The sequence below is a fragment of the Carcharodon carcharias genome, chromosome 24, assembly GCF_017639515.1.
Source record: "Carcharodon carcharias isolate sCarCar2 chromosome 24, sCarCar2.pri, whole genome shotgun sequence".
In the NCBI taxonomy this organism is placed as follows: Eukaryota; Metazoa; Chordata; class Chondrichthyes; order Lamniformes; family Lamnidae; genus Carcharodon; species Carcharodon carcharias.
Genome location: NC_054490.1, coordinates 12,811,277 through 12,837,990, shown reverse-complemented (window position 1 = coordinate 12,837,990; position 26,714 = coordinate 12,811,277). Strand labels below are relative to the sequence as shown.

Below are 26,714 nucleotides of genomic sequence, written 5' to 3'. Positions count from 1 at the left end.
CAAACACTCCCAGGGCAGGTACAGCACGGGGTTAGATACAGAGTAAAGCTCACTCTACACTCACGTCCTGTGGCATGTTTGAATCATCCCTCTTCGTGCTGTGATCTGCCTGGTTAATTGAGTTTTCAGCTTCATCCTCCAAACTTCGGTAGCCACCCTGTAAATGACAATGTGAATGACTGAGTTCAGTGTCTGCACACAGCCGTCCCATCAACACAGCCAGAATGTGATTCAGCACCTCAGTCAGAGGGCCAGTCTGAGGGAGTGCTGCACTGTCGGAGGGTCAGTACTGAGGGAGTGCCGCACTGTCGAAGGGTCAGTACTGAGGGAGTGCCGCACTGTCGGAGGGTCAGTACTGAGGGAGTGTCGCACTGTTGGAGGGTCAGTACTGAGGGAGTGCCGCACTGTCGGAGGGTCAGTAGTGAGGGAGCGCCGCACTGTCGGAGGGTCAGTACTGAAGGAGTGCCGCACTGTCGGAGGGTAAGAGGTGAGGGAGCGCCGCACTGTCGGAGGGTCAGTACTGAGGGAGTGCCGCACTGTCGGAGGGTCAGTACTGAGGGAGTGCCGCACTGTCGGAGGGTCAGTACTGAGAGAGTGCTGCACTGTCGGAGGGTCAGTACTGAGGGAGTGTCGCACTGTCAAAGGGTCAATACTGAGGGAGTGCCGCACTGTCGCAGGGTCAGTACTGAGGGAGCGCCGCACTGTCGGAGGGTCAGTACTGAGGGAGTGAAGCACTGTTGGAGGGTCAGTACTGAAGGAGTGCCGCACTGTCGGAGGGTAAGAGGTGAGGGAGCGCCGCACTGTCGGAGGGTCAGTACTGAGGGAGTGCCGCACTGTCGGAGGGTCAGTACTGAGAGAGTGCTGCACTGTCGGAGGGTCAGTACTGAGGGAGTGCCGCACTGTCAAAGGGTCAATACTGAGGGAGTGCCGCACTGTCGCAGGGTCAGTACTGAGGGAGCGCCGCACTGTCGGAGGGTCAGTACTGAGGGAGTGAAGCACTGTTGGAGGGTCAGTACTGAGGGAGAGCCGCACTGTCGGAGGGTCAGTATTGAGGGAGCGCCGCACTGTCGGAGGATCAGTACTGAGGGAGTGCTGCACTGTCGGAGGGTCAGTACTGAGGGAGCGCCGCAGTGTCGGAGGGTCAGTACTGAGGGAGTACAGCACTGTCGGAGGGTCAGTACTGAGGGAGAGCCGCACTGTCGGAGGGTCAGTACTGAGGGAGCGCCGCACTGTCGGAGGGTCAGGACTGAGGGAACGCCACACTGTCGGAGGGTCAGTACTGAAGTGTGCCGCACTGTCGGAGGGTAAGAGGTGAGGGAGCGCCACACTGTCGGAGGGTCAGTACTGAGGGAGTGCCGCACTGTCGGAGGGTCAGTACTGAGGGAGTGCCGCACTGTCGGAGGGACAGTATAGAGGGAGTGCCGCACTGTCGGAGGGTCAGTACTGAGGGAGTGCCGCACTGTCGGAGGGTCAGTACTTAGGGAGTGCCGCACTGTCGGAGGGTCAGAACTGCGGGAGTGCCGCACTGTCGGAGGGTCAGTACTGAGGGGGTGCCGCACTGTCGGAGGGTCAGTACTGAGGGAACGCTGCAATGTCGGAGGATCAGTACTGAGGGAGTGCCGCACTGTCAGAGGGTCAGTACTGAGCGAGCGCCGCACTGTCGGAGCGTGAGTACAGAGGGAGCGCCACACTGTTGGAAGGTCAGTACAGAGGGAGCGCTGCACTGTTGGAGGGTCAGTACAGAGGGAGCGCCGCACTGTTGGAGGGTCAGTACTGAGGGAGCGCCGCACTGTCGGAGGGTCAGTACTGAGGGAGCGCTGCACTGTCGGAGGGTCAGTACTGAGCGCCGCACTGTCGGAGGGTCAGTACTGAATGAGCACTGCATTGTCGGAGGGTCAGTAGAGGGAGAGCCACACTGTCGGAGGGACAGTACTGAGGGAGTGCTGCACTGTCGGAGGGTCAGTACTGAGGGAATGCCGCACTGTCGGAGGGTCAGTACTGAGGGAGCGCCGCACTGTCGGAGGGTCAGTACTGAGGGAGCGTCGCACTGTCGGAGGGTCAGTACTGAGGGAGCGCCGCACTGTCGGAGGGTCAGTACTGAGCGCCGCACTGTCGGAGGGTCAGTACTGAATGAGCACTGCATTGTCGGAGGGTCAGTACAGGGAGAGCCGCACTGTCGGAGGGACAGTACTGAGGGAGTGCTGCACTGTCGGAGGGTCAGTACTGAGGGAATGCCGCACTGTCGGAGGGTCAGTACTGAGGGAGTGCCGCACTGTCGCAGGGTCAGTACAGAGGGAGCGCCGCACTGTCGGAGGGTAAGAGGTGAGGGAGCGCCGCACTGTCGGAGGGTCAGTACTGAGGGAGTGCCGCACTGTCGGAGGGTCAGTACTGAGGGAGTGCCGCACTGTCGGAGGGTCAGTACTGAGAGAGTGCTGCACTGTCGGAGGGTCAGTACTGAGGGAGTGTCGCACTGTCAAAGGGTCAATACTGAGGGAGTGCCGCACTGTCGCAGGGTCAGTACTGAGGGAGCGCCGCACTGTCGGAGGGTCAGTACTGAGGGAGTGAAGCACTGTTGGAGGGTCAGTACTGAAGGAGTGCCGCACTGTCGGAGGGTAAGAGGTGAGGGAGCGCCGCACTGTCGGAGGGCCAGTACTGAGGGAGTGCCGCACTGTCGGAGGGTCAGTACTGAGGGAGTGCCGCATTGTCGGAGGGTCAGTACTGAGAGAGTGCTGCACTGTCGGAGGGTCAGTACTGAGGGAGTGCCGCACTGTCAAAGGGTCAATACTGAGGGAGTGCCGCACTGTCGCAGGGTCAGTACTGAGGGAGCGCCGCACTGTCGGAGGGTCAGTACTGAGGGAGTGAAGCACTGTTGGAGGGTCAGTACTGAGGGAGAGCCGCACTGTCGGAGGGTCAGTATTGAGGGAGCGCCGCACTGTCGGAGGATCAGTACTGAGGGAGTGCTGCACTGTCGGAGGGTCAGTACTGAGGGAGCGCCGCAGTGTCGGAGGGTCAGTACTGAGGGAGTGCAGCACTGTCGGAGGGTCAGTACTGAGGGAGAGCCGCACTGTCGGAGGGTCAGTACTGAGGGAGCGCCGCACTGTCGGAGGGTCAGGACTGAGGGAACGCCACACTGTCGGAGGGTCAGTACTGAAGTGTGCCGCACTGTCGGAGGGTAAGAGGTGAGGGAGCGCCACACTGTCGGAGGGTCAGTACTGAGGGAGTGCCGCACTGTCGGAGGGTCAGTACTGAGGGAGTGCCGCACTGTCGGAGGGACAGTATAGAGGGAGTGCCGCACTGTCGGAGGGTCAGTACTGAGGGAGTGCCGCACTGTCGGAGGGTCAGTACTTAGGGAGTGCCGCACTGTCGGAGGGTCAGAACTGCGGGAGTGCCGCACTGTCGGAGGGTCAGTACTGAGGGGGTGCCGCACTGTCGGAGGGTCAGTACTGAGGGAACGCTGCAATGTCGGAGGATCAGTACTGAGGGAGTGCCGCACTGTCAGAGGGTCAGTACTGAGCGAGCGCCGCACTGTCGGAGCGTGAGTACAGAGGGAGCGCCACACTGTTGGAAGGTCAGTACAGAGGGAGCGCTGCACTGTTGGAGGGTCAGTACAGAGGGAGCGCCGCACTGTTGGAGGGTCAGTACTGAGGGAGCGCCGCACTGTCGGAGGGTCAGTACTGAGGGAGCGCTGCACTGTCGGAGGGTCAGTACTGAGCGCCGCACTGTCGGAGGGTCAGTACTGAATGAGCACTGCATTGTCGGAGGGTCAGTAGAGGGAGAGCCACACTGTCGGAGGGACAGTACTGAGGGAGTGCTGCACTGTCGGAGGGTCAGTACTGAGGGAATGCCGCACTGTCGGAGGGTCAGTACTGAGGGAGCGCCGCACTGTCGGAGGGTCAGTACTGAGGGAGCGTCGCACTGTCGGAGGGTCAGTACTGAGGGAGCGCCGCACTGTCGGAGGGTCAGTACTGAGCGCCGCACTGTCGGAGGGTCAGTACTGAATGAGCACTGCATTGTCGGAGGGTCAGTACAGGGAGAGCCGCACTGTCGGAGGGACAGTACTGAGGGAGTGCTGCACTGTCGGAGGGTCAGTACTGAGGGAATGCCGCACTGTCGGAGGGTCAGTACTGAGGGAGTGCCGCACTGTCGCAGGGTCAGTACAGAGGGAGCGCCGCACTGTCGGAGGGTAAGAGGTGAGGGAGCGCCGCACTGTCGGAGGGTCAGTACTGAGGGAGTGCCGCACTGTCGGAGGGTCAGTACTGAGGGAGTGCCGCACTGTCGGAGGGTCAGTACTGAGAGAGTGCTGCACTGTCGGAGGGTCAGTACTGAGGGAGTGTCGCACTGTCAAAGGGTCAATACTGAGGGAGTGCCGCACTGTCGCAGGGTCAGTACTGAGGGAGCGCCGCACTGTCGGAGGGTCAGTACTGAGGGAGTGAAGCACTGTTGGAGGGTCAGTACTGAAGGAGTGCCGCACTGTCGGAGGGTAAGAGGTGAGGGAGCGCCGCACTGTCGGAGGGCCAGTACTGAGGGAGTGCCGCACTGTCGGAGGGTCAGTACTGAGGGAGTGCCGCATTGTCGGAGGGTCAGTACTGAGAGAGTGCTGCACTGTCGGAGGGTCAGTACTGAGGGAGTGCCGCACTGTCAAAGGGTCAATACTGAGGGAGTGCCGCACTGTCGCAGGGTCAGTACTGAGGGAGCGCCGCACTGTCGGAGGGTCAGTACTGAGGGAGTGAAGCACTGTTGGAGGGTCAGTACTGAGGGAGAGCCGCACTGTCGGAGGGTCAGTATTGAGGGAGCGCCGCACTGTCGGAGGATCAGTACTGAGGGAGTGCTGCACTGTCGGAGGGTCAGTACTGAGGGAGCGCCGCAGTGTCGGAGGGTCAGTACTGAGGGAGTGCAGCACTGTCGGAGGGTCAGTACTGAGGGAGAGCCGCACTGTCGGAGGGTCAGTACTGAGGGAGCGCCGCACTGTCGGAGGGTCAGGACTGAGGGAACGCCACACTGTCGGAGGGTCAGTACTGAAGTGTGCCGCACTGTCGGAGGGTAAGAGGTGAGGGAGCGCCACACTGTCGGAGGGTCAGTACTGAGGGAGTGCCGCACTGTCGGAGGGTCAGTACTGAGGGAGTGCCGCACTGTCGGAGGGACAGTATAGAGGGAGTGCCGCACTGTCGGAGGGTCAGTACTGAGGGAGTGCCGCACTGTCGGAGGGTCAGTACTTAGGGAGTGCCGCACTGTCGGAGGGTCAGAACTGCGGGAGTGCCGCACTGTCGGAGGGTCAGTACTGAGGGGGTGCCGCACTGTCGGAGGGTCAGTACTGAGGGAACGCTGCAACGTCGGAGGATCAGTACTGAGGGAGTGCCGCACTGTCAGAGGGTCAGTACTGAGCGAGCGCCGCACTGTCGGAGCGTGAGTACAGAGGGAGCGCCACACTGTTGGAAGGTCAGTACAGAGGGAGCGCTGCACTGTTGGAGGGTCAGTACAGAGGGAGCGCCGCACTGTTGGAGGGTCAGTACTGAGGGAGCGCCGCACTGTCGGAGGGTCAGTACTGAGGGAGCGCTGCACTGTCGGAGGGTCAGTACTGAGCGCCGCACTGTCGGAGGGTCAGTACTGAATGAGCACTGCATTGTCGGAGGGTCAGTAGAGGGAGAGCCACACTGTCGGAGGGACAGTACTGAGGGAGTGCTGCACTGTCGGAGGGTCAGTACTGAGGGAATGCCGCACTGTCGGAGGGTCAGTACTGAGGGAGCGCCGCACTGTCGGAGGGTCAGTACTGAGGGAGCGTCGCACTGTCGGAGGGTCAGTACTGAGGGAGCGCCGCACTGTCGGAGGGTCAGTACTGAGCGCCGCACTGTCGGAGGGTCAGTACTGAATGAGCACTGCATTGTCGGAGGGTCAGTACAGGGAGAGCCGCACTGTCGGAGGGACAGTACTGAGGGAGTGCTGCACTGTCGGAGGGTCAGTACTGAGGGAATGCCGCACTGTAGGAGGGTCAGTACTGAGGGAGTGCCGCACTGTCGCAGGGTCAGTACAGAGGGAGCGCCGCACTGTCGGAGGGTAAGAGGTGAGGGAGCGCCGCACTGTCGGAGGGTCAGTACTGAGGGAGTGCCGCACTGTCGGAGGGTCAGTACTGAGGGAGTGCCGCACTGTCGGAGGGTCAGTACTGAGAGAGTGCTGCACTGTCGGAGGGTCAGTACTGAGGGAGTGCCGCACTGTCAAAGGGTCAATACTGAGGGAGTGCCGCACTGTCGCAGGGTCAGTACTGAGGGAGCGCCGCACTGTCGGAGGGTCAGTACTGAGGGAGTGAAGCACTGTTGGAGGGTCAGTACTGAAGGAGTGCCGCACTGTCGGAGGGTAAGAGGTGAGGGAGCGCCGCACTGTCGGAGGGTCAGTACTGAGGGAGTGCCGCACTGTCGGAGGGTCAGTACTGAGGGAGTGCCGCACTGTCGGAGGGTCAGTACTGAGAGAGTGCTGCACTGTCGAAGGGTCAGTACTGAGGGAGTGCCGCACTGTCAAAGGGTCAATACTGAGGGAGTGCCGCACTGTCGCAGGGTCAGTACTGAGGGAGCGCCGCACTGTCGGAGGGTCAGTACTGAGGGAGTGAAGCACTGTTGGAGGGTCAGTACTGAGGGAGAGCCGCACTGTCGGAGGGTCAGTATTGAGGGAGCGCCGCACTGTCGGAGGATCAGTACTGAGGGGAGTGCTGCACTGTCGGAGGGTCAGTACTGAGGGAGCGCCGCAGTGTCGGAGGGTCAGTACTGAGGGAGTGCAGCACTGTCGGAGGGTCAGTACTGAGGGAGAGCCGCACTGTCGGAGGGTCAGTACTGAGGGAGCGCCGCACTGTCGGAGGGTCAGGACTGAAGGAACGCCACACTGTCGGAGGGTCAGTACTGAAGTGTGCCGCACTGTCGGAGGGTAAGAGGTGAGGGAGCGCCACACTGTCGGAGGGTCAGTACTGAGGGAGTGCCGCACTGTCGGAGGGTCAGTACTGAGGGAGTGCCGCACTGTCGGAGGGACAGTATAGAGGGAGTGCCGCACTGTCGGAGGGTCAGTACTGAGGGAGTGCCGCACTGTCGGAGGGTCAGTACTTAGGGAGTGCCGCACTGTCGGAGGGTCAGAACTGCGGGAGTGCCGCACTGTCGGAGGGTCAGTACTGAGGGGGTGCCGCACTGTCGGAGGGTCAGTACTGAGGGAACGCTGCAACGTCGGAGGATCAGTACTGAGGGAGTGCCGCACTGTCAGAGGGTCAGTACTGAGCGAGCGCCGCACTGTCGGAGCGTGAGTACAGAGGGAGCGCCACACTGTTGGAAGGTCAGTACAGAGGGAGCGCTGCACTGTTGGAGGGTCAGTACAGAGGGAGCGCCGCACTGTTGGAGGGTCAGTACTGAGGGAGCGCCGCACTGTCGGAGGGTCAGTACTGAGGGAGCGCTGCACTGTCGGAGGGTCAGTACTGAGCGCCGCACTGTCGGAGGGTCAGTACTGAATGAGCACTGCATTGTCGGAGGGTCAGTAGAGGGAGAGCCACACTGTCGGAGGGACAGTACTGAGGGAGTGCTGCACTGTCGGAGGGTCAGTACTGAGGGAATGCCGCACTGTCGGAGGGTCAGTACTGAGGGAGCGCCGCACTGTCGGAGGGTCAGTACTGAGGGAGCGTCGCACTGTCGGAGGGTCAGTACTGAGGGAGCGCCGCACTGTCGGAGGGTCAGTACTGAGCACCGCACTGTCGGAGGGTCAGTACTGAATGAGCACTGCATTGTCGGAGGGTCAGTACAGGGAGAGCCGCACTGTCGGAGGGACAGTACTGAGGGAGTGCTGCACTGTCGGAGGGTCAGTACTGAGGGAATGCCGCACTGTCGGAGGGTCAGTACTGAGGGAGTGCCGCACTGTCGCAGGGTCAGTACAGAGGGAGCGCCGCACTGTCGGAGGGTCAGTACTGAGGGAGTGCCGCACTGTCGGAGGGTTAGTACTGAGGGAGTGCCGCACTGTCGGAGTGTCAGTAGTGAGGGAGCGCTGCAATGTCGGAGGATCAGTACTGAGGGAGTGCTGCATTGTCGGAGGGTCAGTACTGAGGGAGTGCCGCACTGTCGGAGTGTCAGTACTGAGGGAGCGCCGCACTGTCGGAGGGTCAGTACTGAAGGAGTGCCGCACTGTCGAAGGTAAGAGGTGAGGGAGCGCCGCACTGTCGGAGGGTCAGTACTGAGGGAGTGCCGCACTGTCGGAGGGTCAATACTGAGGGAGTGCCGCACTGTCGGAGGGTCAGTACTGAGGGAGAGCCGCACTGTCGGAGGTTCAGGACTGAGGGAGTGTTGCACTGTCGGAGGGTCAGTACTGAGGGAGCGTCGCACTGTCGGAGGGTCAGTACTGAGGGAGTGTTGCACTGTCGGAGGGTCAGTACTGAGGGAGTGCCGCACTGTCGGAGGGACAGTATAGAGGGAGTGCCGCACTGTCGGAGGGTCAGTACTGAGGGAGTGCCGCACTGTCGGAGGGTCAGTACTTAGGGAGTGCCGCACTGTCGGAGGGTCAGAACTGCGGGAGTGCCGCACTGTCGGAGGGTCAGTACTGAGGGAGTGCCGCACTGTCGGAGGGTCAGTACTGAGGGGGGTGCCGCACTGTCGGAGGGTCAGTACTGAGGGAACGCTGCAATGTCGGAGGATCAGTACTGAGGGAGTGCCGCACTGTCAGAGGGTCAGTACTGAGCGAGCGCCGCACTGTCGGAGCGTGAGTACAGATGGAGCGCCACACTGTTGGAAGGTCAGTACAGAGGGAGCGCTGCACTGTTGGAGGGTCAGTACAGAGGGAGCGCCGCACTGTTGGAGGGTCAGTACTGAGGGAGCGCCGCACTGTCGGAGGGTCAGTACTGAGGGAGGGCTGCACTGTCGGAGGGTCAGTACTGAGCGCCGCACTGTCGGAGGGTCAGTACTGAATGAGCACTGCATTGTCGGAGGGTCAGTAGAGGGAGAGCCACACTGTCGGAGGGACAGTACTGAGGGAGTGCTGCACTGTCGGAGGGTCAGTACTGAGGGAATGCCGCACTGTCGGAGGGTCAGTACTGAGGGAGTGCCGCACTGTCGCAGGGTCAGTACAGAGGGAGCGCCGCACTGTCGGAGGGTCAGTACTGAGGGAGTGCCGCACTGTCGGAGGGTTAGTACTGAGGGAGTGCCGCACTGTCGGAGTGTCAGTAGTGAGGGAGCGCTGCAATGTCGGAGGATCAGTACTGAGGGAGTGCTGCATTGTCGGAGGGTCAGTACTGAGGGAGTGCCGCACTGTCGGAGTGTCAGTACTGAGGGAGCGCCGCACTGTCGGAGGGTCAGTACTGAAGGAGTGCCGCACTGTCGAAGGTAAGAGGTGAGGGAGCGCCGCACTGTCGGAGGGTCAGTACTGAGGGAGTGCCGCACTGTCGGAGGGTCAATACTGAGGGAGTGCCGCACTGTCGGAGGGTCAGTACTGAGGGAGAGCCGCACTGTCGGAGGTTCAGGACTGAGGGAGTGTTGCACTGTCGGAGGGTCAGTACTGAGGGAGCGTCGCACTGTCGGAGGGTCAGTACTGAGGGAGTGTTGCACTGTCGGAGGGTCAGTACTGAGGGAGTGCCGCACTGTCGGAGGGACAGTATAGAGGGAGTGCCGCACTGTCGGAGGGGTCAGTACTGAGGGAGTGCCGCACTGTCGGAGGGTCAGTACTTAGGGAGTGCCGCACTGTCGGAGGGTCAGAACTGCGGGAGTGCCGCACTGTCGGAGGGTCAGTACTGAGGGAGTGCCGCACTGTCGGAGGGTCAGTACTGAGGGGGTGCCGCACTGTCGGAGGGTCAGTACTGAGGGAACGCTGCAATGTCGGAGGATCAGTACTGAGGGAGTGCCGCACTGTCAGAGGGTCAGTACTGAGCGAGCGCCGCACTGTCGGAGCGTGAGTACAGATGGAGCGCCACACTGTTGGAAGGTCAGTACAGAGGGAGCGCTGCACTGTTGGAGGGTCAGTACAGAGGGAGCGCCGCACTGTTGGAGGGTCAGTACTGAGGGAGCGCCGCACTGTCGGAGGGTCAGTACTGAGGGAGGGCTGCACTGTCGGAGGGTCAGTACTGAGCGCCGCACTGTCGGAGGGTCAGTACTGAATGAGCACTGCATTGTCGGAGGGTCAGTAGAGGGAGAGCCACACTGTCGGAGGGACAGTACTGAGGGAGTGCTGCACTGTCGGAGGGTCAGTACTGAGGGAATGCCGCACTGTCGGAGGGTCAGTACTGAGGGAGTGCCGCACTGTCGCAGGGTCAGTACAGAGGGAGCGCCGCACTGTCGGAGGGTAAGAGGTGAGGGAGCGCCGCACTGTCGGAGGGTCAGTACTGAGGGAGTGCCGCACTGTCGGAGGGTCAGTACTGAGGGAGTGCCGCACTGTCGGAGGGTCAGTACTGAGAGAGTGCTGCACTGTCGGAGGGTCAGTACTGAGGGAGTGCCGCACTGTCAAAGGGTCAATACTGAGGGAGTGCCGCACTGTCGCAGGGTCAGTACTGAGGGAGCGCCGCACTGTCGGAGGGTCAGTACTGAGGGAGTGAAGCACTGTTGGAGGGTCAGTGCTGAAGGAGTGCCGCACTGTCGGAGGGTAAGAGGTGAGGGAGCGCCGCACTGTCGGAGGGTCAGTACTGAGGGAGTGCCGCACTGTCGGAGGGTCAGTACTGAGGGAGTGCCGCACTGTCGGAGGGTCAGTACTGAGAGAGTGCTGCACTGTCGAAGGGTCAGTACTGAGGGAGTGCCGCACTGTCAAAGGGTCAATACTGAGGGAGTGCCGCACTGTCGCAGGGTCAGTACTGAGGGAGCGCCGCACTGTCGGAGGGTCAGTACTGAGGGAGTGAAGCACTGTTGGAGGGTCAGTACTGAGGGAGAGCCGCACTGTCGGAGGGTCAGTATTGAGGGAGCGCCGCACTGTCGGAGGATCAGTACTGAGGGAGTGCTGCACTGTCGGAGGGTCAGTACTGAGGGAGCGCCGCAGTGTCGGAGGGTCAGTACTGAGGGAGTGCAGCACTGTCGGAGGGTCAGTACTGAGGGAGAGCCGCACTGTCGGAGGGTCAGTACTGAGGGAGCGCCGCACTGTCGGAGGGTCAGGACTGAGGGAACGCCACACTGTCGGAGGGTCAGTACTGAAGTGTGCCGCACTGTCGGAGGGTAAGAGGTGAGGGAGCGCCACACTGTCGGAGGGTCAGTACTGAGGGAGTGCCGCACTGTCGGAGGGTCAGTACTGAGGGAGTGCCGCACTGTCGGAGGGACAGTATAGAGGGAGTGCCGCACTGTCGGAGGGTCAGTACTGAGGGAGTGCCGCACTGTCGGAGGGTCAGTACTTAGGGAGTGCCGCACTGTCGGAGGGTCAGAACTGCGGGAGTGCCGCACTGTCGGAGGGTCAGTACTGAGGGGGTGCCGCACTGTCGGAGGGTCAGTACTGAGGGAACGCTGCAACGTCGGAGGATCAGTACTGAGGGAGTGCCGCACTGTCAGAGGGTCAGTACTGAGCGAGCGCCGCACTGTCGGAGCGTGAGTACAGAGGGAGCGCCACACTGTTGGAAGGTCAGTACAGAGGGAGCGCTGCACTGTTGGAGGGTCAGTACAGAGGGAGCGCCGCACTGTTGGAGGGTCAGTACTGAGGGAGCGCCGCACTGTCGGAGGGTCAGTACTGAGGGAGCGCTGCACTGTCGGAGGGTCAGTACTGAGCGCCGCACTGTCGGAGGGTCAGTACTGAATGAGCACTGCATTGTCGGAGGGTCAGTAGAGGGAGAGCCACACTGTCGGAGGGACAGTACTGAGGGAGTGCTGCACTGTCGGAGGGTCAGTACTGAGGGAATGCCGCACTGTCGGAGGGTCAGTACTGAGGGAGCGCCGCACTGTCGGAGGGTCAGTACTGAGGGAGCGTCGCACTGTCGGAGGGTCAGTACTGAGGGAGCGCCGCACTGTCGGAGGGTCAGTACTGAGCACCGCACTGTCGGAGGGTCAGTACTGAATGAGCACTGCATTGTCGGAGGGTCAGTACAGGGAGAGCCGCACTGTCGGAGGGACAGTACTGAGGGAGTGCTGCACTGTCGGAGGGTCAGTACTGAGGGAATGCCGCACTGTCGGAGGGTCAGTACTGAGGGAGTGCCGCACTGTCGCAGGGTCAGTACAGAGGGAGCGCCGCACTGTCGGAGGGTCAGTACTGAGGGAGTGCCGCACTGTCGGAGGGTTAGTACTGAGGGAGTGCCGCACTGTCGGAGTGTCAGTAGTGAGGGAGCGCTGCAATGTCGGAGGATCAGTACTGAGGGAGTGCTGCATTGTCGGAGGGTCAGTACTGAGGGAGTGCCGCACTGTCGGAGTGTCAGTACTGAGGGAGCGCCGCACTGTCGGAGGGTCAGTACTGAAGGAGTGCCGCACTGTCGAAGGTAAGAGGTGAGGGAGCGCCGCACTGTCGGAGGGTCAGTACTGAGGGAGTGCCGCACTGTCGGAGGGTCAATACTGAGGGAGTGCCGCCATGTCGGAGGGTCAGTACTGAGGGAGAGCCGCACTGTCGGAGGTTCAGGACTGAGGGAGTGTTGCACTGTCGGAGGGTCAGTACTGAGGGAGCGCCGCACTGTCGGAGGGTCAGTACTGAGGGAGCGCCGCACTGTCGGAGGGTCAGTACTGAGGGAGTGTTGCACTGTCGGAGGGTCAGTACTGAGGGAGTGCCGCACTGTCGGAGGGACAGTATAGAGGGAGTGCCGCACTGTCGGAGGGTCAGTACTGAGGGAGTGCCGCACTGTCGGAGGGTCAGTACTTAGGGAGTGCCGCACTGTCGGAGGGTCAGAACTGCGGGAGTGCCGCACTGTCGGAGGGTCAGTACTGAGGGAGTGCCGCACTGTCGGAGGGTCAGTACTGAGGGGGTGCCGCACTGTCGGAGGGTCAGTACTGAGGGAACGCTGCATTGTCGGAGGATCAGTACTGAGGGAGTGCCGCACTGTCAGAGGGTCAGTACTGAGCGAGCGCCGCACTGTCGGAGCGTGAGTACAGATGGAGCGCCACACTGTTGGAAGGTCAGTACAGAGGGAGCGCTGCACTGTTGGAGGGTCAGTACAGAGGGAGCGCCGCACTGTTGGAGGGTCAGTACTGAGGGAGCGCCGCACTGTCGGAGGGTCAGTACTGAGGGAGGGCTGCACTGTCGGAGGGTCAGTACTGAGCGCCGCACTGTCGGAGGGTCAGTACTGAATGAGCACTGCATTGTCGGAGGGTCAGTAGAGGGAGAGCCACACTGTCGGAGGGACAGTACTGAGGGAGTGCTGCACTGTCGGAGGGTCAGTACTGAGGGAATGCCGCACTGTCGGAGGGTCAGTACTGAGGGAGCGCCGCACTGTCGGAGGGTCAGTACTGAGGGAGCGTCGCACTGTCGGAGGGTCAGTACTGAGGGAGCGCCGCACTGTCGGAGGGTCAGTACTGAGCGCCGCACTGTCGGAGGGTCAGTACTGAATGAGCACTGCATTGTCGGAGGGTCAGTACAGGGAGAGCCGCACTGTCGGAGGGACAGTACTGAGGGAGTGCTGCACTGTCGGAGGGTCAGTACTGAGGGAGTGCCACACTGTCGGAGGGTCGGTACTGAGGGTGTGCCGCACTGTCGCAGGGTCAGTACAGAGGGAGCGCCGCACTGTCGGAGGGTCAGTACTGAGGGAGTGCCGCACTGTCGGAGGGTTAGTACTGAGGGAGTGCCGCACTGTCGGAGGGTCAGTAGTGAGGGAGCGCTGCAATGTCGGAGGATCAGTACTGAGGGAGTGCTGCATTGTCGGAGGGTCAGTACTGAGGGAGTGCCGCACTGTCGGAGTGTCAGTACTGAGGGAGCGCCGCACTGTCGGAGGGTCAGTACTGAAGGAGTGCCGCACTGTCGAAGGTAAGAGGTGAGGGAGCGCCGCACTGTCGGAGGGTCAGTACTGAGGGAGTGCCGCACTGTCGGAGGGTCAATACTGAGGGAGTGCCGCACTGTCGGAGGGTCAGTACTGAGGGAGAGCCGCACTGTCGGAGGTTCAGGACTGAGGGAGTGTTGCACTGTCGGAGGGTCAGTACTGAGGGAGCGCCGCACTGTCGGAGGGTCAGTACTGAGGGAGTGTTGCACTGTCGGAGGGTCAGTACTGAGGGAGCGCCGCACTGTCGGAGGGTCAGTACTGAGGGAACGCCGCACTGTCGGAGGGTCAGTACCGAGGGTGTGCCGCACTGTCGGGGGGACAGTACTGAGGGAGTGCCGCACTGTCGGAGGGTCAGTACTGAGGGAGTGCCGCACTGTCGGAGGGTCAGTACTGAGGGAGTGCCGCACTGTCGGAGGGTCAGTACTGAGAGAGTGCCGCACTGTCGGAGGGACAGTACTGAGGGAGTGCCGCACTGTCGGAGGGACAGTACTGAGGGAGTGCCGCACTGTCGGAGGGTCAGTACTGAGAGAGTGCCGCACTGTCGGAGAGTCAGAACTGCGGGAGTGCCGCACTGTCGAAGGGTCAGTACTGAGGGAGTGCCGCACTGTTGGAGGGTCAGTACAGAGGGAGCGCCGCACTGTTGGAGGGTCAGTACTGAGGGAGCACCGCACTGTCGGAGGGTCAGTACTGAGGGAGCGCTGCACTGTCGGAGGGTCAGTACTGAGCGCCGCACTGTCGGAGGGTCAGTACTGAATGAGCACTGCATTGTCGGAGGGTCCGTAGAGGGAGAGCCGCACTGTCGGAGGGACAGTACTGAGGGAGTGCTGCACTGTCGGAGGGTCAGTACTGAGGGAATGCCGCACTGTCGGAGGGTCAGTACTGAGGGAGTGCCGCACTGTCGGAGGGTCAGTACAGAGGGAGCGCCGCACTATCAGAGGGTCGGTACTGAATGAGCGCTGCACTGTCGGAGGGTCAGTACTGAGGGAGCGCCGCACTGTCGGAGGGTCAGTACTGAGGGAGCGTCGCACTGTCGGAGGGTCAGTACTGAGGGAGTGCCGCACTGTTGGAGGGTCAGTACTGAGGGAGCGCCGCACTGTCGGAGGGTCAGTACTGAGCGCCGCACTGTCGGAGGTTCAGTACTGAATGAGCACTGCATTGTCGGAGGGTCAGTAGAGGGAGAGCCGCCCTGTCGGAGGGTCAGTACTGAGGGAGTGCTGCACTGTCGGAGGGTCAGTACTGAGGGAATGCGGCACTGTCGCAGGGTCAGTACAGAGGGAGCGCCGCACTGTCGGAGGATCAGTACTGAGGGAGTGCCGCACTATTGGTGGGTCAGTACAGAGGGAGCACCGCACTGTCAGAGGGTCAGTACTGAATGAGCGCTGCACTGTCGGAGGGTCAGTAGAGGGATTGCCGCACTGTCGGAGGGTCAGTACTGAGGGAGCACCGCACTGTCGGAGTGTCAGTACTGAGGGAGCGCCGCACTGTCGGAGGGTCAGTACTGAGGGAATGCCGCACTGTCGGAGGGTCAGTACTGAGGGAGCGCCGCACTGTCGGAGTGTCTGTACTGAGGGAGCGCCGCACTGTCGGAGGGACAGTACTGAGGGAGCGCTGCAATGTCGGAGGATCAGTACTGAGGGAGTGCCGCACTGTCGGAGAGTCAGTACTGAGGGAGCGCTGCACGGCCGGAGGGTCAGTACTGAGTGAGCGCCGCACTGTCGGAGGGTCAGTACTGAGGGAATGCCGCACTGTGGGAGGGTCAGTAGAGGGAGTGCTGCACTGTCGGAGGGTCAGTACTGAGGGAGTGCTGCACTGTCGGAGGGTCAGTACTGAGGGAGTGCCGCACTGTCGGAGGGTCAGTACTGAATGAGCACTGCATTGTCGGAGGGTCAGTACAGGGAGAGCCGCACTGTCGGAGGGACAGTACTGAGGGAGTGCTGCACTGTCGGAGGGTCAGTACTGAGGGAATGCCGCACTGTCGGAGGGTCAGTACTGAGGGAGTGCCGCACTGTCGCAGGGTCAGTACAGAGGGAGCGCCGCACTGTCGGAGGGTCAGTACTGAGGGAGTGCCGCACTGTCGGAGGGTCAGTACTGAGGGAGTGCCGCACTGTCGGAGGGTCAGTAGTGAGGGAGCGCTGCAATGTCGGAGGACCAGTACTGAGGGAGTGCTGCATTGTCGGAGGGTCAGTACTGAGGGAGTGCCGCACTGTCGGAGTGTCAGTACTGAGGGAGCGCCGCACTGTCGGAGGGTCAGTACTGAAGGAGTGCCGCACTGTCGGAGGGTAAGAGGTGAGGGAGCGCCGCACTGTCGGAGGGTCAGTACTGAGGGAGTGCCGCACTGTCGGAGGGTCAGTACTAAGGGAGTGCAGCACTGTTGGAGGGTCAGTACTGAGGGAGAGCCGCACTGTCGGAGGTTCAGGACTGAGGGAACGTCGCACTGTCGGAGGGTCAGTACTGAGGGAGTGTTGCACTGTCGGAGGGTCAGTACTGAGGGAGCGCCGCACTGTCGGAGGGTCAGTACTGAGGGAACGCCGCACTGTCGGAGGGTCAGTACCGAGGGTGTGCCGCACTGTCGGAGGGACAGTACTGAGGGAGTGCCGCACTGTCGGAGGGTCAGTACTGAGGGAGTGCCGCACTGTCGGAGGGTCAGTACTGAGGGAGTGCCGCACTGTCGGAGGGTCAGTACTGAGGGAGTGCCGCACTGTCGGAGGGTCAGTACTGAGGGAGTGCAGCACTGTTGGAGGGTCAGTACTGAGGGAGAGCCGCACTGTCGGAGGTTCAGGACTGAGGGAACGCCGCACTGTCGGAGGGTCAGTACTGAGGGAGTGTTGCACTGTCGGAGGGTCAGTACTGAGGGAGCGCCGCACAGTCGGAGGGTCAGTACTGAGGGAACGCCGCACTGTCGGAGGGTCAGTACCGAGGGTGTGCCGCACTGTCGGAGGGACAGTACTGAGGGAGTGCCGCACTGTCGGAGGGTCAGTACTGAGGGAGTGCCGCACTGTCGGAGGGTCAGTACTGAGGGAGTGCCGCACTGTCGGAGGGTCAGTACTGAGGGAGTGCCGCACTGTCGGAGGGACAGTACTGAGGGAGTGCCGCACTGTCGGAGGGACAGTACTGAGGGAGTGCCGCACTGTCGGAGGGTCAGTACTGAGAGAGTGCCGCACTGTCGGAGGGTCAGAACTGCGGGAGTGCCGCACTGTCGAAGGGTCAGTACTGAAGGAGTGCCGCACTGTTGGAGGGTCAGTACAGAGGGAGCGCCGCACTGTTGGAGGGTCAGTACTGAGGGAGCACCGCACTGTCGGAGGGTCAGTACTGAGGGAGCGCTGCACTGTCGGAGGGTCAGTACTGAGCGCCGCACTGTCGGAGGGTCAGTACTGAATGAGCACTGCATTGTCGGAGGGTCAGTAGAGGGAGAGCCGCACTGTCGGAGGGACAGTACTGAGGGAGTGCTGCACTGTCGGAGGGTCAGTACTGAGGGAATGCCGCACTGTCGGAGGGTCAGTACTGAGGGAGTGCCGCACTGTCGGAGGGTCAGTACAGAGGGAGCGCCGCACTGTCAGAGGGTCGGTACTGAATGAGCGCTGCACTGTCGGAGGGTCAGTACTGAGGGAGCGCCGCACTGTCGGAGGGTCAGTACTGAGGGAGCGTCGCACTGTCGGAGGGTCAGTACTGAGGGAGTGCCGCACTGTCGGAGGGTCAGTACTGAGGGAGCGCCGCACTGTCGGAGGGTCAGTACTGAGCGCCGCACTGTCGGAGGGTCAGTACTGAGGGAGTGCCGCACTGTCGGAGAGTCAGTACTGAGGGAGCGCTGCACGGCCGGAGGGTCAGTACTGAGTGAGCGCCGCACTGTCGGAGGGTCAGTACTGAGGGAATGCCGCACTGTGGGAGGGTCAGTAGAGGGAGTGCTGCACTGTCGGAGGGTCAGTACTGAGCGAGTGCTGCACTGTCGGAGGGTCAGTACTGAGGGAGTGCCGCACTGTCGCAGGGTCAGTACTGAGGGAGCGCCGCACTGTCGCAGGGTCAGTACTGAATGAGCGCTGCACTGTCGGAGGGTCAGTAGAGGGAGTGCCGCACTATCGGAGGGTCAGTACAGAGGGAGCGCCGCACTGTCAGAGGGTCAGTACTGAGGGAGTGCTGCACTGTCGGAGGGTCAGTACTGAGGGAGTGCCGCACTGTCGGAGGGTCAGTACTGAGCGCCGCACTGTCAGAGTGTCAGTACTGAGGGAGTGCCGCACTGTCGGAAGGTCAGTACTGAATGAGCGCTGCACTGTCGGAGGGTCAGTACTGAGGGAGCGCCACACTGTCGGAGGGTTAGTACTGAATAAGCGCTGCACTGTCGGCGGGTCAGTACTGAGGGAGCGCCGCACTGTCGGAGGGTCAGTACAGAGGGAGCGCCGCACTGTCGGAGGGTCAGTACTGAGGGAGCGCCGCACTGTCGGATGGTCAGTACTGAGGGAGCGCCGCACTGTCAGAGGGTCAGTACTGAGGGAGCGCTGCAATGTCGGAGGGTCAGTACTGAGGGAGTGCTGCATCGTTATTCCTTACATACCCTGCGCGTCCTGTTTGTTATCCGGTTTTCACAGTAGAGGTAGATGGGTTTCCCAAGAAGCAGGACAGGGATCGACAATATTGCTATCACCACGAGAACGATCTGTACAGTCCCCTGTATCCGAGCACAGAGAGGTCAAAATGAATGAGGCACAACACACTGTGAAAGGCAGTTAAATAGTTTGATTTATTTCTGAGATATAACTGTCGATGGTCCTGAAGGCCGATTCCCAGCTCTGTAACATGGCCCACGTCACCCACCCACCTCAGCTCATTCGCTGCTGCAGCCCTCACCCATGTCTTCCTTCCCTCCAGACTCGACTGTTCCCCCCACACTCCTGGCTGCTCTCCCTCACTCTACCCTCCGGAACCTTCACCTCCTCCAAAACTCTGCTGCCTCCCCCACCCACCGTGTCCGAACTCTCACCGAGTCCCATTCCCCCATCACCCCCTGTGCTCACTGACCCACACTGACAACCGGCACGGCAACACCTCCATTTTAAATCCCTCATCCTCATTTTTAAATCCCTCCATGTCCTCATCCCTATCTCTGTAACCTCCTCCAGCCCCTACAACACTCCCTATCTCTGTAACCTCCTCCTGCCCCTACAACCCTCCCTATCACTGTAACCTCCTCCAGCCCCCTACAAACCTCCCTATCTCTGTAACCTCCTCCAGCCCCTACAACCCTCCATCTCTGTAACCTCCTCCAGCCCCTACCACCCTCCATCTCTGTAACCTCCTCCAGCCCCTACAACCCTCCCTATCTCTGTAACCTCCTCCAGCCCCTACAACGCTCCCTATCTCTGTAACCTCCTCCAGCCCCTACAACCCTCCCCTTCTCTGTAACCTCCTCCAGCCCCTAAACCCTCCCTATCTCTGTAACCTCCTCCAGCCCCTACAGCCCTCCCTATCTCTGTAACCTCCTCCAGCCCCTACAACCCTCCCTATCTCTGTAACCTCCTCCTGCCCCTACAACCCTCCCTATCACTGTAACCTCCTCCAGCCCCCTACAAACCTCCCTATCTCTGTAACCTCCTCCAGCCCCTACAACCCTCCATCTCTGTAACCTCCTCCAGCCCCTACCACCCTCCATCTCTGTAACCTCCTCCAGCCCCTACAACCCTCCCTATCTCTGTAACCTCCTCCAGCCCCTACAACGCTCCCTATCTCTGTAACCTCCTCCAGCCCCTACAACCCTCCCCTTCTCTGTAACCTCCTCCAGCCCCTAAACCCTCCCTATCTCTGTAACCTCCTCCAGCCCCTACAGCCCTCCCTATCTCTGTAACCTCCTCCAGCCCCTACAACCCTCCCTATCCCTGTAACCTCCTCCAGCCCCAACAACCCTCCCTATCTCTGTAACCCCCTCCAGACCCTACAGCCTTCCCTATCTCTGTAACCTCCTCCAGCCTCTACACCCCTCCCTATCTCTGTAACCTCCTCCAGCCCCTACAACCCTCCCTATCCCTGTAACCTCCTCCAGCCCCGACAACCCTCCCTATCTCTGTAACCTCCTCCGGCCCCTACACCCCTCCCTATCTCTGTAACCTCCTCCAGCCCCTACAACCCTCCCTATCCCTGTAATCTCCTCCAGCCCGTACAACCCTCCCTATCTCTGTAACTTCCTCCAGCCTGTATGACCCTCCCTTTCTCTGTGACCCTCTTACGATCCTCCAAGATCTCTTCGCTCCTCCAATTCCAGCCTCTTGACCATCCCCCTGATCCCCATCGTTCCAGCATCGGCGGCCAAGCCTTCAGCTGCCTGGGGTCCCTGAGCTCTGGAATTCTCTCTCCACCTCCTCCCTCGCGCTCTCTCTATCTCTTTGTCTGCCTCTGACTCTCTCTCTCTCTCTCTCTATTCCTTAAAACCTCTCTCTCTGACCCAGCTTTTGATCACTGATCTCTCCTGATGTGGTAGGGGGGGTTAAATGTCTCCTGGATTTCCGGTGCTCTGCAGCTTTGTGGGATGATTTGCTAACTTCAACCGCTTTAGAATTGAAAGTTTAGCCAGAAGCAGAAATAAGGAATTTCACAGGATTTTGACCCAGCGATAGTGAAGGAACGGCCGATATATTCCCAAGTCAGGATGGTGAGTGACTCGGAGAGGAACTTCCAGGTGGTGGGTGTTCCCCATGTGTCTGCTGCCCTTGCCCTTCTATTTGGTAGTGGTCGTGGGTTTGGAAGGTGTTGTCGAAGGAGCCTTGGTGAGTCGCTGCAGTGCATCTTGTGGATGGTACACACGCTGCTGCTACTGTGCGTCGGTGGTGGAGGGAGTGAACGTTTGTGGATGGGGGGGGGCCGATCAAGCGGGGCTGCTTTGTCCTCGACGGTGTCGAGCTTCTTGAGTGTTGTGGGAGCTGCACTCACCCAGGCAAGTGGGGAGTATCTCATCACACTCCTGACTTGTGCCTTGTAGATGGTGGACAGGCTTTGGGGAGTCAGGAGGTGAGTGACTCACTGCTGGATACGCCGCCCAGCTCCAGTCTCCCACATTCCCTTAGGCCAGACACTCCTCTCTCCTTACCTGATGCTGGTAGAGGTCCGGATTGGATGGGCTCCCAGTAAAAAGGAACATGTCGATGAAGTGAATCAGGATACTGGGAGCTTCCTGGGATGTCTCAGCCGTGTAGGCGATCCACTTGTAGATGATCAAGAAGACAAGGTAGCCAAACAGGCAGAGCATGAAGGTTAACTCAGGCAGGAAGACCAACGGCACAAAGCAGGCCTTCTTAAAGTGCCTGTATTTACAAAAAAAAACCACAAAATTTAACACCGAGGGGAGGCATAATGTAACAGACATGTCAGCCATGATCTAACCGGGCTCGAGGAAGGGGCTGAATGGCCTCCTCCTGTTCCTGTGTAACAGGCTCAAGGAGGGGGACTGAATGGGGCCTCCTCCTGTTCCTGTGTAACAGGCTCGAGGAGGGGCTGAATGGGGCCTCCTCCTGTTCCTGTGTAACAGGCTCAAGGAGGGAGACTGAATGGGGCCTCCTCCTGTTCCTGTGTAACAGGCTCGAGAAGGGGCTGAATGGGGCCTCCTCCTGTCCCTGTACAAATGATTCGCAAGTTTAGCTCAGATTTAAACCCCTGAGGACCATCATCACCTGGCGATCCAAACCGACGCGGAGAGAGATCGAGGCGCGGGACATGGAGGATAGCAGGGTGGGGAGGAGAAGCAGCGAAAGTGGGGGGAGTAGGGGGGTTGGGGGAGGGCGATGTGGGGGCTCGTGTGACACTCTCGTATTCCCGGACGGAGAATTGAATCCAGATTTCACCGCAGTTTGCTGCTGGTCAATGCAGCGGTGTGAGAGTGGGCCCACTGAGAGAGTGCGGTGGAGCAGAGCGGGAGTAATATTAACTCCCAGGGGTTGGAAGAGCAGCTCCCCACACCGCGAGGGACCCCCAGAACACCCCTATGGTGTAACCCAGCCGCGGCGGGAGGATCTCGTTTGAAGAGTTCCCCTTCGTTATCCTGCAGCGAATATAGCAGGGAAACTGTGCACAATCCCGTAGGCAGCCATGTTGGTAAAAGCCCCTCCGACAGTGCAGCGCTCCCTCAGTACTGACCCTCGGACCGTGCGGCGCTCCCTCAGTACTGACCCTCCGACAGTGCAGCACTCCCTCAGTACTGACCCTCTGACAGTGCGGCGCTCCCTCAGTACTGACCCTCCGACAGTGCGGCACGCCCTCAGTACTGACCCTCCGACAGTGCGGCACGCCCTCAGTACTGACCCTCCGACAGTGCAGCACTCCCTCAGTACTGACCCTCCGACAGTGTAGCACTCCCTCAGTACTGACCCTCTGACAGTGCGGCACTCCCTCAGTACTGACCCTCCGACAGTGCAGCACACCCTCAGTACTGACCCTCCGACAGTGCAGCACTCCCTCAGTACTGACCCTCCGACAGTGCGGTACTCCCTCTGTACTGACCCTACGACAGTGCGGCACTCCCTCTGTACTGACCCTCCGACAGTGCGGCGCTCCCTCTGTACTGACCCTTCAACAGAGCGGCGCTCCCTCAGTACTGACCCTCCTACAGTGCGGCAGTTGCTCAGTACTGACCCTCCGACAGTGCAGCATTCCCTCAGTACTGACCCTCCGACAGTGTAGCACTCCCTCAGTACTGACCCTCCGACAGTGCAGCACTCCCTCAGTACTGACCCTCTGACAGTGCGGCACTCCCTCAGTACTGACCCTCCGACAGTGCAGCACTCCGTCAGTACTGACCCTCTGACAGTGCAGCACTCCCCCAGTACTGACCCTCCGACAGTGCAGCGCTCCCTCAGCACTGACCCTCTGACAGTGCTGCGCTAGACTGGTAGACACTCACACGTAGTTGAAGACACTCAGCGTGACACCGAAGGACATGTGGATAATCCCCAGGATCACCGACATCTTCATTTTGAACGAGTTCAGGAAGTTTAACTTGTTGTTCGCCAGGTGCCAGATCTGTGAGGGGGAGAGAAAAACGGCCGTGATTCTCAGCGTGGGCTGCAGGGCTAATGAGGGGCTGAATGGCCTCCTCCTGTCTCCAGTTATTCTAATGCAGTAGCTTCATCCTTACCCTACCGTAGCCTGGATTATTAATCCATTAAAACAGAAGAAATAGGATCAGGAGTGGACCATTCAGCCCATCGAGCCTGCTCCGCTATTCATTACAATCCTGACTGGTCTTGGCCCCCACTCCATTTTCCTGTCCGCTCCCCAAATCCCTTAATTCTCTGAGACACCACAAATCTGTCTATCTCAGCCTGAAATAAATTCAGCGATGGAGCATCCACAACCCTCTGGGGTAGAGAATTCCAAAGATTCACAACCTTTTGTGTGAAGTAATTTCTCCTCATCTCAGTCCGAAATTATCGGCCCCCCAACCTGAACCTGCCCGTGTTTTAGATTCCCCCGAGCAGCAGAGACAATCTCTCGGCCCCCCCCCTGTCAAACCCCTTCAGAATCGTGTGTGTTTCAATGAGATCACCTCTCGTTCTTCTAAACTCCCGAGAATATAGACCCAATTTACCCAGCCTCTCCCCATCGAACGCCCGCCTCAGCCCAGGGACCAGTCTAGTGACCCTTCACTGTACCACCTCCCACTGCAAGTCTATCTTTCCTTAAATGTAGAGACCAAAACTGCGCACAGTGTTCCAGATGTGGTCTCACTAAAACCCTGTACAACTGGAGTCAGACCTTTTTACTCCTGTTCTCCAATCCCCTTCGCAATAAAGGCCGGCAGGCATTTGCCTTCCGAATCGATTGCTACCCTCCCCCCTTCTCTTCAACCCGCCTCACCCCCTCCCACTCCCCCCTCATCCCCTCCGCCACCCCCTCCTACACCCCCTCCTCCTCCGCTCCCCACTCGCTCCCCCACTCTCCCACCTCAACACTCCCCCACACCCTGTCCCCCCTCCCCTTCCTCTCACCACTCCCCCTCCCCCTCTCTCTCCACCCCGCTTCCCTACCCCCGTCCCCCTCCCCCACCCTCCACTCCCACCTCTCCCCTACCCCCTTCCCCTACCACCTCCCCCATCCCTCCCACTCCTCCTCCTCTCTCCCCCTCCCCCTCTCTCCCCCCTCCCCACTCCTCCCCCTCCCCATTCTCTCTCCCACCCTTCCCCTCCCCCATTCACTCCCCTCCCCCACCCCCTGTTCCCCCCTCCCCCTCCCCTCCCACCTCTCCCCTCCCCCGCCCTCCCCTCCCACCTCTCCCCTCCCCCTCCCTCCCCTCCCACCTCTCCCCTACCCCCCTCCCCACTCCCCTCCACTTCCACCTCTCCTCTACCCCCTTCCACCTCCCTCACCCCCTCCATCCCTCCCGCCCCCACCCCCTTCTCCTCCCCCTCCGCTCCATCCCCCTCCCCCACTCTCTCCAACCCCCCTCTCCCCTCTCCCCCACTCTCCCCTGCCCCCTCTCCACCCCCCTCCCTCCCACTCTCCCCTCCCCCCATCCCTCCCACTGTCCTCCCTCCCCCCAACTCACCCCCTCCCCCCAACTCACCCCCTCCAGCCCCCAACTCCACCCCCTCCAGCCCCCAACTCCACCCCTTCTGGCCCCAACTCACCCCCTCCCCTTCTAACTGCATTCCCTGTACGACACACCCAAGTCTCTTTGAATATCAACATTCACCAAGTGTCACACCTTTAAATAATATCCTGCTTCACTGCCCTTGGGATCAAGGTGAATAACTTCCCACTTCCCCGCATTACATCGGCCAGCGGACTTGTCCATTCACTGAGCCCGTGACAGAGCCACTCGCTGACTGGAACCGGGATTATTCATTCTGTCGTCGGGGGTACAGCAGGGGGGTACTCAGTGCTGGAGCTCGGCTTGGTCAGCACCCCGGAAAGAGTCAGGTTAAAGCAGGAGGTGTTAAAGGCACAGAGCTGGAGCCCGAGGGTTAAAGATGCCTCACTTACTGGGTCAATCCCAAACGGATAAACTCCTTCCAAGACGCTGGTGATATTGGGGTCGAGCGAGAGGTACTGAGCTTCTCGTAAATCACTGGAACTGCAAAGACATCATCATCAGAGAGAGGCAGAGAGAGAGAGAGAGAGAGAGAGAGAGAGAGAGATGGGCAGAGAGAGAGAGAGAGAGAGAGGGAGTCAGAGAGAGAGAGAGAGAAAAAGAGAGGGAGTCAGAGAGAGAGACAGAGAGAGAGGGGGAGAGAGACAGAGAGAGAGACAGACAGAGAGAGAGACAGAGAGAGAGAGAGAGAGAGGGAGAGAGAGAGAGGGAGAGAGAGAGAGAGAGAGGGAGAGAGAGAGAGGGAGAGAGAGAGAGACAGACAGAGAGAGAGGGAGCGAGAGACAGAGAGAGAGAGGGAGAGAGAGAGAGGGAGAGAGAGAGAGAGACAGAGGGAGAGAGAGAGACAGACAGAGAGAGAGGGAGAGAGAGACAGAGAGAGAGAGGGAGAGAGAGAGAGAGAGACAGAGAGAGAGAGAGAGAGGGAGAGAGAGACAGAGAGAGAGAGGGAGAGAGAGAGAGACAGACAGAGAGAGACAGAGAGAGAGGGAGAGAGAGAGAGGGAGAGAGAGAGAGAGAGAGACAGAGAGAGAGGGAGAGAGAGGGATAGAGAGAGAGACAGAAAGAGAGACAGAGAGAGAGACAGAGAGAGAGACAGAGAGAGAGAGACAGAGACAGAGAGAGAGACAGAGAGAGAGAGACAGAGGGAGAGACAGAGAGAGAGATAGAGACAGACAGACAGAGACAGAGACAGAGAGAGAGAGAGAGTGACAGGGAGAGAGAGGGTGAGAGCGAGAGAGAGTGAGAGAGAGAGCAACAGAGAGGGGAGACGGGGGGAGAGGGACGGGGGGAGAGGGATGGGGGGAGAGGGACGGGGGAGAGGGATTGGGGGCAGAGGGACGGGGGGAGGGGGGAGAGAGGGGAGAGGGGGCAGAGAGAGGGGGAAGGGAGGGAGAGAGGGGGTAGAGGGGGTAATGGAGGAGGGAGAAAGGCGAAGAGGTGGGGAGAGGAGGGGGAGAGTGGGGAGAGAGGGGTAGAAGGGAGAGAGGGTGGAGGGGGAGAGGGAAGTAGAAAGGGAGTATGAGACAGAGAGAGAATGACGGGAGTGAGAGAGAGAGAGATAGGGAGTGAGAGATTGGAGGGAGGAGGGAGGGAGGGAGTTGTGGAGAGGGAGGAGGGGTTTACAGGGAGGGAGCGTGGAGGGGGCGGTTGTGACAGGGAAAGGGAGGGCGTATGGAGGGAGGGAGTGTGGAGGGAGAAGAGAGGTGTGGCTGAGGGACCTACCTCCAGACATTGTCCAACATGGGCTGGACATGCCAGGCTGAGGGGAAGACGGCCAGTGAAAGGCTGAAGCAGTCGTTGTAAATTAGCCCGGTGTAGATGGAGAAAATACCCATCAGGAGAATGAGGTATCGCCCTTCAAAAAACATCCTCCAGATCTGACATGGGAGGCAGGAAAAGACAGAGTGAATCATTCACACCGACAGTGTCCCATAGCTCACCAACACCCTCACACACTGCTTCACACAAACTCCAGCCAACAAGGGGCAGGAGCAGATCATTCCACACATTGAAAGGGGCTGAATGGCCTCCCCCCTTTCCTGTGTAACAGGCTCGAGGAGGGGGGGGCTGAATGGGGCCTCCTCCTGTTCCTGTGTAACAGGCTCGAGGAGGCGGCTGAATGGGGCCTCCTCCTGTCCCTGTGTAACAGGCTGGAGGAGGGGGCTGAATGGGGCCTCCTCCTGTTCCTGTGTAACAGGCTCGAGGGGCTGAATGGGGCCTCCTCCTGTTCCTGTGTAACAGGCTCGAGGAGGGGGCTGAATGGGGCCTCCTCCTGTCCCTGTG

General features: G+C 60.3%; 1 protein-coding gene across 1 annotated transcript in view; it reads right to left on the bottom strand.

The window, feature by feature from the left end:
- Positions 1-26,714, bottom strand: part of LOC121269413 (V-type proton ATPase 116 kDa subunit a2-like) — an 84,392-nt gene that overhangs the window by 4,724 nt on the left and 52,954 nt on the right. Inside the window, exons 10-15 of the mRNA XM_041174027.1 lie at positions 26,154-26,308; positions 24,824-24,914; positions 22,743-22,861; positions 20,937-21,150; positions 18,414-18,527; positions 65-157 (exon numbers count right to left, since the gene is read on the bottom strand). Of these exons, the coding sequence (XP_041029961.1) occupies positions 65-157; positions 18,414-18,527; positions 20,937-21,150; positions 22,743-22,861; positions 24,824-24,914; positions 26,154-26,308 (786 nt within the window). The remainder of the gene's footprint in view (positions 1-64; positions 158-18,413; positions 18,528-20,936; positions 21,151-22,742; positions 22,862-24,823; positions 24,915-26,153; positions 26,309-26,714) is intronic.